Source organism: Sarcophilus harrisii, chromosome 4, assembly GCF_902635505.1.
Source record: "Sarcophilus harrisii chromosome 4, mSarHar1.11, whole genome shotgun sequence".
Taxonomy (NCBI): Eukaryota; Metazoa; Chordata; class Mammalia; order Dasyuromorphia; family Dasyuridae; genus Sarcophilus; species Sarcophilus harrisii.
This window is the reverse complement of record NC_045429.1, coordinates 102,061,154-102,077,034: the sequence shown is the minus strand read 5'-3', so window position 1 is coordinate 102,077,034 and position 15,881 is coordinate 102,061,154. Positions and strand designations below refer to the sequence as shown.

At 34.6% G+C, this 15,881-nt stretch overlaps 1 protein-coding gene across 1 annotated transcript in view; it reads right to left on the bottom strand.

Moving 5' to 3' along the window:
- Nucleotides 1-15,881, bottom strand: part of LOC100920900 (complement component receptor 1-like protein) — a 66,336-nt gene that overhangs the window by 14,791 nt on the left and 35,664 nt on the right. The window contains exons 7-11 of the mRNA XM_031968577.1: nt 15,491-15,682; nt 11,605-11,704; nt 8,962-9,047; nt 5,468-5,662; nt 1,396-1,578 (exon numbers count right to left, since the gene is read on the bottom strand). Coding sequence (XP_031824437.1) covers nt 1,396-1,578; nt 5,468-5,662; nt 8,962-9,047; nt 11,605-11,704; nt 15,491-15,682 — 756 coding nt within the window. The remainder of the gene's footprint in view (nt 1-1,395; nt 1,579-5,467; nt 5,663-8,961; nt 9,048-11,604; nt 11,705-15,490; nt 15,683-15,881) is intronic.

The window sequence follows — 15,881 nt, the reverse complement described above, 5'->3', positions numbered from 1 at the left end:
GAAATGGCTAGAAGAATTATTCTGAAGTAGACATTAGCATGGTTTTTTGATTTTTTACAGCTTCATTGAGGAACACGAAAAAGAGCAAAAAACAATGAACAGTAGGAAGTTTGACAAAGAAAGACTAGAAAGAGGGAAATGGAACACTTAAGTAATAGAAAGCAAGGGCCTTAGGATAGCATCACAGCTGTTCATCAACAGGCCAAGCTGGCACAGGAGCCAATGAAAAAAACGCTTAGGTTACGTCCTGGCAGAGGAACTGGAGGTCATGATATGCACCAAGAACAAAGTCTATAGCTGAGAGAAGACACAAAGTCTGGATGGCAGTTGATTAGATTCAGAGATGGCATTTCTGAACACAAATGGAAATGCTTACAAGAGAAAAGAAGTTCAAGGCTATGGTCGTCTCTACTAGTAGCTGAGGTGGGGACAGAGAATCAGGTGATGGAAAAAACCCAAATAAAGCAGAGGGCAGGGTGCTGGAGAGAGTATCAAGGTAAGCGCAAGTCCCTGGTTATGCAGGCAGAAGCTGGGGAGCGAAAAGATGAAAAAGCCAGGCTCTTCACTCAGTGACCATAGAAGAAGAATGTTCGAGAAGCTGGTATAAAACAATTATTAGAATCTTAATTAGGAAGCAGGTGTGGAGTGGCAGGGCTCCTGAAAGGTATGGAATATAAGAGGCCACAGGGAGTGAGGGGAATCTCAAATCCCCCAGTCACACCAAATGAGACATAGGGTGAGAGTGAAAATACAACCATCACTGGGAAAGGGTGGAAGAGATTAGCTGCGTCACTGGTTCTCAGTAAAATGAAAGAAGATGGAAAGATTAGGAAAGGAAAAGGTTTAAGATGAAAGCAAATTTTATCCCTATAGAGCTGCCAGCATTCCAAAAGCAGAGTGGAAGAAGTGGTTAGATCTTCAGTGGAACATTGGAGTAACAGATGGAGTAAGGGAGGTGGATAGGAATAAGGTGAATGGGTACTAAACTGCACAAAATAGGGTTTCAGGGACAAAGAAATCACTGACAGATATCTGGCCCCAAATCCAGAAAAATATAGGTCCAAGTATGAACTGTATATAAAACATCTACTTTCATACACCAATATAAAAAATATAAATACAAACTGAAGTAAAAGTCTTATTCTCTGGGAAAGGGGTGAAAAGATGAACACTAAAACTAGGAAAATGACCATAGGTCCTCAAATAATAAGCAACAATTGAGGTGAGCCTTGAAAATATTAACAATTAAAGCAGGATATATTCGCAAATATTATGTCACAGTAAATAAGTACAAGTTGCAAATGTAACAAGCAATGATTTCTTTAAAGTCACTCTAGTATTGTTACTCATGTTAGAAGTAGCAAAGTGAAAGAAGTAAAAGACTGATTTTTATACCTTTATAACAAACTGGAAGTGCAGGGCTCCAATTATTATCAGCTTCACAGGTAATTTTGTTGTTATTCTGTAAAATATAACCTTTTTCGCATTCAAAAATAATTGTGTCCCTATAAGTATAAGAGCGTCCAAATCCGGATATTGGGACTGCATTGTCAACTTGTGGAATTTCACATCTGACTTCTGCAAAAGAAAATTTAGGAAGTTTTTGAAAAGACTGCATTTTAGAAGTAGGAATAGATCAGTAGTTGGTGTATATAATGGTATCTCAAGGACAGAAAAAGTGGGAAATAAACTATTCCCAATGATTAAAAAAAAAAACCCTTAAAATAAATGATAAACATGATTAAATATACAGCAAAATTTGATTCCAGATATATCACATTCAGGGGCAAATGACATCTTTAAAAAAATCTTTAAAAAAAATTTTCAGTTCTGAAATCTCTCCCTCCCTCCCAGCCTGTTCTTCAACCATTGAGAAGGTAAGACATACAAATTCAGTTACATAGGTGAAGTGATATAAAACATATGTCCATATTAATTATGTTGTAAGAGAAAAAAAAAAGGCAAGAAAAATAAAGTGAAAGAATATATGCTTCAATCTGCACTCAGGGTTCATGAGATCTCTTTCTGAAGGTGGACAGCATTTTACATTACAAATTCTTTGGAAATGTCATGGAATATCGTATTGATCAGAGCACCAAAGTCATTCACAGTTCATCACTGTTACAATACTTTTCCGTGTAGAATGTTCTACTCATTTCTTTTTGGAAGGGCCCATATAAAATTTCCCATGTTTTCTAAAACCATCCTGTTTATCATTTTTTATAGCACATAAGTATTTCACCACAATCATATACCAAAACTTCAGCCATTCCCTTAACTGATGGGCATCAATTTCAATTTCCGATTCTTTGCCAACACAAAAATAGTTGCTAATTTTTTTTGTACATTCATGTACTTTTCCTTTTCTCTTTAGGGTACAGACCAATAACAGTATTATTGGGTCAAAATTTAAGTATAACTGTATTGCTCAAGTTCCAAATTGTTCTCCAAAATGGCTGGACCAGTTTTTAACCGGTGTCATTAGTGTCTCTGGTTTTCCATATCCACTCCAGTATGTCATTTCTTTTCTGTCATGTTAGCCTATCTGATGGCTGCCTAGTATCTCAGAGTTACTAATTATATTGTATATCTATTTTTTTATCCACTATCAGATTTTTTTGGTAATTACTGCTTTGCATTATAATTTGAAATCTGTACAACCCTGATGCCTTCCTTTTTTTCAAAAGGATTCCTTTGATATTATTGACGTTTTGTTCTTCAGATGAATGCTGTTCTTTTTTCTACCTCTATAAAATAATTCTTTGGTAATTTGATTAGTATGGGCAGAAATCATCACCCTGATATAACAATGTTGGTTTTAGTATATCATATGAGAGGAGACATTAACGAATCCTCTAACGTAGTCTGCTCACTCAAGGGTCTGTTCCATCTTGCCCCTAAACGCTCATGATAAATCTTATGCAAGTTTGGGAAGGGAAGGAATAAAATTGTAGATCAGCCTACAGTGACTCAAGTTTGCTAATTTTTTGCTTTTATTTCTGGTGAGGGAAATAAAGTGGTTGCTTTTTTTGTTTGTTTTGAAGGTATATTTATTATTTTTAGCATTGATTTTTTTTTTATTTTGAGGTCCAAATTTTCTCCCCCCACCTGTTCCCCACTTGTTAGTAAAGCAAGAAATGGAGTATCAATTATACATGTGAAATTATGCAAAACATGATTTCATGTCAGCCATGTTGTAAAGATGATGACACAAAGAAAAATAAAGAGAAAAGAAAAAAATTTAAAGTGAAAAAATTAAGCTTCATTCTGCACTCAGACTTCATGAGTTCTCTCTCTGGAGGGAACAGCATTTTCCTTCATAAATGCTTTAGTATTATCTTAGATTACTATTTTGATCAGAATAGTAAATCATTCACAGATAATTACCGTACAATATTGCCATTACTGTGTACAATGGTTTCTTGGTTCTGCTCGCTTCACTTTTTATCAGTTCACATATATGTTCCCAGGTTTTTCTGAAACGATCCTGCTCTTCAATGCTCATAACACAATACCATCATAATCATACATCACAACTTGTTCAGCTATTCCCCAATTGACAGGCATTGTTCAATTTCCAATTCTTTGTCACCACAAAAAAAGAGGCTATAAATACCTTTATACACATGTGTCCTTTTTCTTTAAACTCCCTGGCATATGAGCTTAATAGTGATATTGCAGGGTCAGAGTTATGTCATTTTAGAGTCCTTTGGTCATAATTCCAAACTGCTCTTCAGAATTAGAACAATTCAATTCACAACTTCATGATAGAAAAATGATATGATATGATGTCTTTTTAAAAAAACTATTTGAAAACACATATATATGTAACTATGTTTTCTAAAAAAGCATCTGTCTAGAGAAAGGTGTACTAACTCCTAGGTGTAAAATAATGTTGTCAAGTCCTGCTGAAACTAAAATATCAATAAGTTTACACTTGTAAAACCAGACTTTTTGATGTTATGTCTTTCTGAAGATTAAGAGTTATGGAAAAGTCCTAGATGGGACATGACTTTAATGTAAGGATTCAGAGAAGGTTAGTAAAGAGCTATCTACTTAAACTGTCTCGAAAAAACCCCAAATCAGATCAAAACTATATCTTATAACAACTTTAAAAAAAGGGGAGGGGGATTCAAAGATATATTGGATTTTGTTTTCCTTAGAAATTTCAAATTATTATTGATTAAAAGCTTTCTTTATATGTAACATCATTAACTTAGAACTATTATTTAATTTTGTCTTTCAGTTATATTTAAAATAGTTTAAAAATATTTGTAGAAAAGGATGTTCCCTCTATGCCCAAAGGGCTATCAAACTGTGCATACCCTTTGATCCAGTAGTGTCTCTACTAGGTCTGTATTCCCAAAAAGAACACAAAAAAGGGAAAAGGACTCATGTGTTCTATAAGAAACAATCAGCAGGATGATTTTGGAGAAGCCTGAAGAGACCTATATGAACTGATGCTAAGTGAAGTGAATAAAACCAGGAGATCAATGTACACAGCAACAAGATTATGTGATGATCAACTGTTATGGACTTGGAACTTTTCAAGCATGAGGCAATTCCAGGCAATTCAACAGACTTGTGATGCAGAGAGTCATCTGCAATTGGATGGGGAACAATGGAGACTGAATGTGGATCAAAACATAGTATTTTCACATTTTTTTTTGTTAATGTTGTTTGTTTGTTTTTCCCCTTTTGATCTGATTTTTCTTGCACAGCATAATGTGCAAATATGCTTAGAAGTATTGCACAGGCTTAGCCTATATCGGATAGCTTGCTGAATAGGGAATCCATCATAATCATACATCACAATTTGTTCAGCTATTCCCCAATTCAAAAGCACCTGCTCAATTTCTGATTCTTTGTTGCCAGAAAAAGAAATGCTATAAATATTTTTGTAGGTGGAGGGAGGGAGGAAGAAAAATTTAGAACACAAAGTTTTGCAAAGGTGAATGTTGAAAACTATCTTTAAAATAAAAAGCTATTATAAAAAAAATAAAGTTGAATCAGCAAAGAACTCAAATGATGACAAGTAACACAAATGTAAACCTACAAGGATTGTGAGTGACAATTTTCATTCCATTTGTAAAGATGATATTCTTGCATTAACAGTGAATTTTTATGTGAAAATATTAGTACAGATTTTTTCTCAAATTAAGTTCTGAGTGAAATACTTACAAGATATATCTACAAATACCTATGTGGTCTTGTTACAAATCCAAAAAGTATACGCTATACAAATCATCTCCAACCCTAGGATTATATAACATTTCCAGATATAGAATCAATTTTTACTCTAAAACACCTGTCATCCTGAATTAGGTTAAAGGCAGATTTTTAAAAGAAGCATGGGACATGGGCTTTGTTTCTACTAAAAGACTGATAAAACCAATAGGATTATTTTCAAAGTAGTCTTTTACTATTATAAATCAAGAAGGAACCCTCCCCCCAAGAAATCCATCACCTTTACACTGAGGGGGCATGGTATTCCATTGTCCATCTTTATCGCAAAAAATGGTGTTACTTCCAATAAGTGAAAATCGATCTCGAACACTTGAGTCACAACGATAAGTCACTGTCTCACCATAGCTGAACAAATCCTTGTCAGCATCACTGTGCTCCCCATTTTGGATATTTGGAGGTGGTACGCAAGTAATAACTTATGGGAAAGAAAAAAATTAAATGTAAGTATTTCTTTTATTCACTTGCTGAACCAAAATTATTCCATTTAAGGTGACAAAAACCTTAACCATTTAACAAACTCAACCTAAGGTTGTTCTGATCCAATTAGGATGAGGCTTTTCGTCCTTATGTGAAGGAATAGATTGAGAGGAAGAGAAGGCCAAGAGCAGCCCCCCGCCCATAGATTCCCCAGGATATCAAGCTGGTTTTATCATCATTACTGATATCTGCACAGCAAAAGCAGAGAGAGAGAGTTGGCTCTAATTCTATATGCCCCTGGAAACCACTATACTTAGCTCCTAATTTGGGAGCATTATGAATACTACCTTAAGGAAGCTTTTTTGCTGGATAAGTTAAAGATGTATTTACTTTGGAAAAAATCATGTGGGAGAGAAAGCCTGGAGTCTTGCATGTTGGGCATTAGGACACATTTACGTATATCTATGTATAGGGAATATCCTTGCCAAGAAACACACAACTATACAGTCTTAGGAGGGCAAAGGGGAGGCGAGTCTTTGGAGCTCTAGAAGCAGAGAAAGAGAAGGAGCTATGAAGCTTCCCTGTTCTTGTTATGGGGAATGGGGATTTGTTATGGGGAGATGGCCACCTCCCACTTGTGGCCTTCACCTAGGTCAGACCTTTGACAATATTTACCAGCTGTCCAATCTCGGGGTTCTTTTGTACAGTCTACTCCCTATGCAGGAAATCCCTTCCTTAGCTCTCATCACTCCTCTTCTCCTCTACGCTATACACACCCACTTCTTAGATTCCTACTATTATTCCCTTATAGTTCTGTTCAGGTGCCATCTCCTCTGGGAATCTTTTCCTGATCCCAGAGTTGTTAGTTCACCCTCTCCTTCCTTAAATATTTTATGTTTACTTTTCTGGGTTTTGTGTGTTATAAAACACACAATGTAAAATCCTAGAAGGCAGTTTTTCTCTTGATTTCAGGGCTTTTGACTTTGTATCTAATAGATTATTTAATAAATAAGACTTTTTCAAGCAGAGATAAACTGAAAGGAACAAAGCTTGGCTAGAATACTTGTTCCTAATTCAAAAAGATCTTTCTAAAATTTTTTTCATTTCACTATGACAAAGAAGGTCTGAAATTTCACCAATTAAGAAATTTAATGTAGTTAGGACACTACTTCTTTTCAGAATACCAATCTCTCCAGAGAGTTTAATAGACAATCAACATATCTTTCCCGTAATTCCATTTCTCTTCTCTATTAAACTTAACTATTTCTGCAAAAGACATCACTATTTTTCAATCATTCAAGCTTGCAGCTTTTCATCCTGAACTCCCTATTCTTACTCATCCCTTACATCCATTTAGCTAACCCTACTTCCATCCTTTTTTCTCCATTCACGTGAGAACCCCCATAATTCAAATACTTATGACCTCTTACCTGGATTATTATTATAATCTTCTGACAGAAATGATTATTAATAGCCAATTATGGGGAAGATCCAGACTTTTTCATGGTCCTATTTCCTTGTTTGAGGTCCAGACCATCTTATCTAGATGAATTCCTGTCCACTGTGTTCTACTCAGATTTAACTGGGGATAAGTTCTTTGATTAAATTGTCCAAGGCTGGGGGTGATTAAGAAGTAAATGACATGATCAAAGTCACATCTCCTAGTCCTTCATTAAAACAGGTCCACCCTCCAATAGGTTAATTCTTCTTCATTAATTATTAAACAGAGTTGATTTGCACAATCAGGAACATCCACTTTCAAAGGCATATAAGTACTGCGTGGGTTCCATGATTTGGCTTTAGTCTGAGAGAGATGGCCTCATTCTTTTATTAATAATATGCTAGCATTATTAATAAAATGATTGATTACCCAGAAATTATGTCTCTCCAATTTATACATCATACTTCTAAATAATTTTCATACATCATACTTCTAATTGATCACCTTGCATCCAGTTTCTCTATAATCTATTCTGCCAAAATAAGCTTCCTAAATGACAGTGTCAATGGTCATGTACCTACCTTGTTAAAGAAGCTTCAACTGCCCCTATTATTTAGAAGGATGAAAATAATACAAACTCTTAAGCTTTACATTTAAAAGCTTTTCACAGTCTAGTTCTAGCCTAAATTTTCAGATTTATTTCAAATTATCCCCTTTATAATTCTAGGTTTCAGCTAAACTCAAAATTCCATTTATCTTCATACCTTTGTGTACACCTGGAACACACACCTTCACTTCTAAAAATCCTCAGGCTTCCTCTGGGTCAAACTCAAGTGCTATCCTCCCACTCTCACAATAGAGAGCTTTTCCTGACTCCTCTAATTGTTAGTGGCCTCTCACTCTTCAATTTATCATATAGGTTATATAATGTTATATCCCATATATCTCTTAAAATGCTGGTCCTTATCAAAGGCCTGAGGACAAAATTGTTTTTTCCTTTTTATATCTCTGGTGTTTAACATAGTGTGTTCTATACTGCAGGCACTTAATAAATATTTACATTACAGCAAAATAACGTTTTGGTCATGTATACTTATTGTGTATCTAATTTATATTTTAATATATTTAACATCTACTGGTCATCCTGCCATCTAGGGGGGGGGGGGGGATAAGAGGTAAAAAATTGGAACAAGAAGTTTGGCAATTGTTAATGCTGTAAAGTTACCCATGCATATATCCTGTAAATAAAAGGCTATTAAATAAAAACCAAAAAAAAAATAAATAAATAAATATTTACATTATTAAACTGGAACATTCAGTGTGAATTAATTCCAACTGTTTTGATCCTAATTGAGATAGCAAGATAAAAGGAGCAGGATGCCTGATTGCAGAAAAGGCAAGAATATGTATATAATTCAAGGTTAGGGAGTATTTTAGAAGGTAGGCTTGGATACAGGGTGTCGGAATCTTTGGGTTTTAAAGGTGTCCTTAAAGGACACCAGGAGATAGGAGGACATAAAAAGGAAAAGTGTCCTATTTCTAACGTTTGCTTTGGGTTTGGCTTTTCCCCAAGAAAACATATTCTCTTTCCTTTAAACTTTTAAGATATAGGTGATTGAATGTGCTTTGGTGAGCTAAACTAGAATAATGTCATAGTTCACAAATGAATATTAGAAACATAACCAATTTATAAGTTGGGGCTTATTGCATTATCATACTAGGTCAAGACCACCTGAAGATGAATATATTTCAACATGAATTTTGATTTGCATTTGAATAACAAAAAGACAGACATTGCCTAATTCACAAATATACATGCAAAAAAAACTCTTTAAATGTATGAATCCATTAATTACCTTTGCAAACTGGAACATCACCACTCCATACAACTTTGTTTCCAGCAATCTCACACAATCTTTTACTATCACCTATTAAAGTGTAACTGAAAATAAGAGAACATATTGATAGGACAATACAACTGGAATAAGCTAACAGACTGATACCTCAATCTTTCAAAATTATAGTTAGACCAAAGTTTCTATAAAAGTTCATGAAAAACATTATAAAAGTGGCGAATGAAACTCCTACAATTTAATCAAATAAGGATCTTGAGATTGGGAAGAGGATCCCAAAAGTTTGGGTTCATAGAGAGGTGTCTCATTTACAGGTTTAAAGCCATCTCCTTAGCCAAAGGGCAAAATTGGTTTTAATTATATCACCATTAAAAAGCAGGCTAAATTTACAAAAGAAATTAGCAGTGAAACAGAAGCAAGGAGACATATTTATCTAGCTTTCTATCATAGATATGCTAATTCTATGGCTCATAGGTAGGAAGGAAGAGTGGTCTCTGCAATTTGGTTCTCACTAACTTGATTATGATGACGACTTGAGGAGAGTTCTCCAGAATCAGGCAGACTGTCAGAACAATTGCATTCCTAGGTTGGATGGGGGAAGGAGTACAAAGCTAGAGGACTTTGGGAATCAAATATACACCAGAACAGAAGCCCTCCCCAAGGTCAGGGGACCCCAAATCCACTGCTATATTTCCCTAGAAACTATACCATATCAGAGATATTTAAAGTACCATATCAAAGATATTTAAAGTAAAGTAAAGTATTAAGGATACCAAACCCTTAATAAATAAGCAAAAAGTTAATATGCTTAACATGAGTCTGACATTACTAAATTGTTTTCTCAATGTTCCTTAATCTTTTTTTTTAAATCCTAGTACCCTATTCTTTCTTCTTTTCTTTATTAATTCTTAAATTTTTTCTTCTTATATGTACATTAATTTTTTAAATACACATTTTTTTATGAAACATGATGGGAGAAAAAAATCAGAGCAAAAGGTAAAAACCACAGAAAAGAAAGAAAAAACAGAAATAAGAAGTGAACATAGCATGTGTTGATTTATATTCAATATCCATAGTTCTTTTTCTAGCTGCAGATTGCATTTTCTATCCAAAGTTTATTGGGATTGACTTGGATCCTGATCTTATTTTTAAAATGTCTCTGTTTAGCTTATATCATTTACCCCAACTTGAATCCCTCATCCTATATGCCTACCTAATTTTAAAGTTCCAGGCTAGTGATTTTATTTAGGTAATCTTTCTTTGCCATCTCAACCAAAAGTAATCTCTAGAAATTGTAGTACCTATTGCATATATACTTATTTTATGTATTACTCTCATATTAATATTATTCAGATAATTAACTGTTTTATATGTCTGTCTTTTACAGTTATCTCTTTCCATACTCTCATTAATTTCTCCATATTACAAATGAAGAGAAAAACTTAAATTCTACGAGGATTCCAAATTTATCTTTTTATCTCCAATGTCTTGTACAAGTGCATAGTAGCATTTAACAAATATTTTTTGAATAAAACATGTTGAGTTACAAGTACTTGCACTATAATTTCTTGTAATAAGTACTTAATTCTCTCCAACATTTGCTTAGAAATTATCTTGAAGAGAATACAAGCAGTTCTTGAATATTTAGCATTCATAGGACTATAGCACCACTACCTCACAGCAGTCCAATATTCTGATAGATCACTGACAGAACTCCTTGTTCATAGCTCATGAGCATTTCCAGGAGAAAGAAGAGGCATGTGAGCACCATCAAGATCTATCAGCCTCCTTGTGAAATGTGAAGAGTTTATCTTCTAAAAGAAAGCCGCAAACTCCTTTGTAAAAACCTTTTGGAATGCCTACTGGGGAGAAGCTTAAGTTAAACAATACTAATAACTGCACCCTTAAACAAGCTCAGTTGGTTGTCTCCAACAAAATCTTTAATGACCTCTATTAAATTAGATATTTGCAATATGTTTAGAATTATAATTAGTTATAACAGCGAACAAGATAAAATCATAGACTGAACTTGAGATGAAGTAATTCCCCTACCTAGTATTACAACCTCTACTCTCTCATTTTTCTTGAGACAGAGAAAAAAGTACTGCAAATAGCAGGAAATATGAAGAGTAGTTCTATCGTAATGACATTCATGCTACCAAAATAATACAATGAGGGTATAAATAAATACTAAAATGCCTCAGTGATTTATGATTTCATTAGTGTGGGCGAGCCCTCCAAGAAACAAAAACCAATCCTTCTGCATATTAGTAAAGAACCTTTGAGAGTTATCACGGCCAAAAATATAAAAGTTTATTACCTTACTCAGTGAAGTAATACCATTTCCAAACTTTGTTAGGAAGGCAGGCCTTTGTGCACTTTGAGCACTCAATATGTAGGCCATCATTGGAGTATACCACAATGACTTTCTAGGTTAATAGGCTCTGCAGAGCCTGTACTAACAAAGGCCTGGCCTTCAAAAATTCACACCATGATAGTTAAGTGTTGTAAAACCATCACTGAATTACAATCAACAAGATATGAATGACAATCACAGTGGGCTGTTTTACAAGCTCTAGAAACAGAGAAACAAAATCACAAAACTAAATGGTTAAATCACACTACACTTCTTAAGAAACAACTTACCCTTCTTCACAAGAATATTCAATTTGAGAACCAAACAGGATATCAGTTAGTATTTCAACTCGACCATTATCTAATGATTCTGGATTTGGGCATGATTTTTCTGGTTTAAAAAAAAAAAAAAAAAAAAAAGTCAACACTTAAAAAGCATTGTAAAATTTTCAAAAGTGGTATATTAAATATAGATAGATATCAATAGCTATATAGCAATACAGACATTGATATACTTTAAGTCAGGTAAAAAATCTGTAAAAACCTATCTGTAAAACATGTAATCTGAGCCTCAGAGAAAGCCAATGAGGAACGTTCTACAGGTGTTATCTCCATTTTAAAGATTAGGAAACTGCGGTTCACCTAGGTGGCCCAGTGGATAGAGTACCAACTCTTAAGTCAGGAGGACCCAAGTTAAAATCTGAGCTCAGACACTCAACACTTCCCAGCTGTGTGACCCTGATCTATGACTGATTTACTAGAAAATGATCTTAACATCTGTGTGAGTTCCTTATTTGGATATCAGACATTATCATAGACATTACACAGATGTTTTACTTAATCAAAAGCTTTTTGCCTGAACAAAGAAAAAACAAACAAACAAAAACCTCCCCCAAAAAACAAAAGGTTAGGAAACTTGATTCAAAAGGGCTAGGTAACACACATACTAAGGGTCAGAGATATGGTTCAATTTCAGGATTTTGGCCTCCAAAATCAGCACCTCAAATAACATAAGAATATTAATGATACCACTTGTCAAGTATACTGAATATAGCACAAACTAACCAACCAACCTTTAGGCATTTATTAAATGCCTATTATGAGCTAGAGATGGAAAATATAGACACAAAAATTCGGCCCCTGCTCTTATGAAGTTTACATGTTCCTTGATGTTTTCTGGCATGAATCAAAGACTGAAAGGTTTTCTGTGCTGAAATACAAATCAAGTCCTCAATTCACCAGAATATATTCTTGATTCATCTGTTGTAGACCTCATTACAGGTCTTAGATAAGATTTATAAATATGAAGAATAAAAATTTATAAAGAAATGCAAGGAAAACTGAAAAATAGTATAGAAGAAAACAGATTATTTACAATAGTGTCCTATACCATATACAAAGATGAGTTTCCAATGGATGTGCAAACTAAATATGAAAGTATGCCATAAAAAATAGAGGATAACAGAAGTCTATGGCTGAGGCAGAATTTTTTTTTTTTTTTTTTTTTTGCTAAGGCAATTGGGAATAAGTGACTTGCCTAGGGTCACACAGCTAGGACGGGTTGAGTGTCTGAGGCCAGATTTGAACTCAGGACCTCATGACTTCAGGGCTGATGCACCACCTAGCTACAGGCAAAATTCCTAAAGAATAGCGTGGTCAATACAAAGAACACAGACGATATTGCCTACATAAAATTAAAAAAGATTTTACATAAACAAAATCAATAGGCCAGAAATCAAATAGTTGAGAAAACTCTCAACTATACAAAGCTCGCATTGAATATTTCTGACAAAAATCTAGCAGTCAAGATAGATAGGTAATATAATATAATTAATATAATATAATTTAATATAAACATGTAAGATCAAGAGCTATTCCCCTCCTCCCAAATAAAGTCAAAAGATATAAAGTATTCTTTTTTAATGGAATATAAATTTATTATTAAAATTTTCATTTTAATTGATTGATTTTTATAAACTATTCAATTTCAAATAGTTCCTTCACCTTGTCTCTAATCATGGAGCCAACCTTTGTAACAAATTTTAAAAGAGAGGAAAAAAAATTTAACTAAACTAACCAACACATTAACTTTCTAAGGACACAAATCATGTTCCATACTCCCAGTTTCCTATCTCTATAAGAAAAGAAAGTGTGTACATTTTCTCATTTGTTATCTGGGGCTAATCTTGCTCATTATAATTACACATCATGCAATCTCATTTTTTTAATTTTTCCCCTTACAATACACTGTACTAGACACTGTTTTTCAGACTGTGCCTAGATTCATATAAATCTTCCCATACCTCACTGAATTCTTCATGGTACAATAATATCCCAGTGTATCCACCCATCACATTTTGATTGATCCTAACAATAGATCTTTGCCAGCACAAAAAGAGTGTTTCATGAATATTTTCACGTGTTATGGGCCAGAACTTGAAACAAGGTACCAAGTAGAATTGAGAAGACAATGGTTAAACCTAGTTTAGCATTGATTTAATCCTCCAACAAATAATGGTTTCCTAGTGATATAATGGTTGGTGTACACTCAGTGTGGGACATATAAGCAAGAAGCTCTCAGGGCGAGAAGGAGAAGTGCACTAGAAGCTCTCGGAGCCTGAGACAGATTCATAACATCTTGTATCTTTGTTAGGGCTGGAGGCTGAAGCACAAACACTTGAAAGTCTGGGAGATTCAGAAGCCAGAAAAGGCAGTCTAGGAGATTCAGAAGCCAGAGAAGGCAGGCCTCTCAGAACCAAGGAGAGATATGCCTCCAGATAAAAGCCCCCCCCAAGAAACCTGCTCCCAGAGCATATTATATTTTAGATAAGAATTTTACATTGATGAGTAAAACCCATTTTTCTTTGACTAGTTTTGGGTTGATGCCTTGGTTGCTGTTCAGTCATTTCAGCTATATCTGAACCCTTCATGACTCTATTTGAAGTTTTCTTGACAAAGATACTAGAGTGGTTTGCCATTTCCTTCTGCAGCTAGAGTCACATAGCTAAAAAGCGGCTGTTGCTGGATGTAAACTCAGGTCTCATTGACTCTAGCTCCAGTATTCTATCTGCTTAGTCACCTAGCTGCTTCAGAGTAAATGCCTAGCAGCATAATATCTGGCTATAGCCCCTCCAATAATGTCTATGCCTATCTTTAGCGATCTTCTGAGCACGAGGTGAAATCTCAAGAGTTCTTGTGATTTGCATTTCTCTTATTAAGTGATTTTGAGCAATCTTTCAAATCACTAACAATTTGCAATTTTTTTTACTGAGGCAACTGGGGGTTAAGTGACTTGCCCAGGGTCACACAGCTAGGAAGAGTTAAGTGTCTGAGGTCGGATTTGAACTCAGGTCCTCCTGACTTCAGGGCTGGTGCTCTATCCACTGACCCACCTAGCTGCTCCCATGTTCATAGTCTTTTAACAACTGATCTACTAGAAAATGATCTTAATATCTGTATGAGTTCCTTATTTGGATATCAGACATTATCATAGAGATTACAGATTTTTTCCTTAATCAAAAGCTTCCCTTGATTATGCAAAAGCTTTTTGATATCATGTAAACTAAAACTACTGATTTTGTCTTTTGTGATCATTTCTTTTGCCTTGTTTGATTAAAGAATTCTCCCTCTAGCCAAAGCTGCAAAAAATACTTATTCTAGTTCCTTTCTAATTTTTTTATAGTCTGATCTTTCAGACTATCTAGGTTATATACATCCATTTTGGGATCATTGTGGTATATAGTGCGTGGAAGGGCAATTTCTTAATCCCATCTCCCACTAAGGTAGCCAAACTTTCCACTTTACAAAATTCTGATGCCTTTTGCAACAGTTAATGAACTCAGAGAAATAAAGGCTCAGGTTGGTAATGTCACTTCTTTAGGGAGCCTTGATGCTTGGCTGATGGGACATCCTGGGCATCTCAGAGAGGGGAGCTTTACTGAACTGAATAAACTTTCGTATCGTACCTCAATGCCTAGCCTAATTGAATACCCTTCTGCTAGAGCTAAATATTGGAATGAATAAGTGGCTCATTTTGTTCCAATTCCAAAATATTCATAGAAGCAAATTTGTGATTGAAAAAAAATTAGAAATAAAACAGTTTAATAGTTCAACATACATGAATGGAAAATTCCAATAACAACAAATTAAGATACATTATACTGGCAGAATTACTCACTTTTACAAGACCCTGAGACAGATGACCAAGTTCCATTTTCCTGACAGGTACTGATGAGTTGACCAAATTTACTGAGTGTATGTCCTGGCCGACACACAAAAGTCACAGTGCTGTTAATAGGAAAGTAATTTTTATTTATGAATGTGGCATTCAGCTGCATAGTAAGGAACTGCTGTGGGGCATTACAGCTACCTGGAAACAAAAGGGAAAAGCGCCTTAAAAAAGGAATAGTCATCAAAAAAGTGTAGATGCAAAATAAACTGCAGAAAAAGTTAAAAGGAATAGCAAATGAAAACATATTTTGAATAACTGATGCAATTATCTTCTTCAAAAAGCTTCCAAAGCAAAAAACCCTTGAAAATGTCTCAGTACATTATATACCAAAAGATTC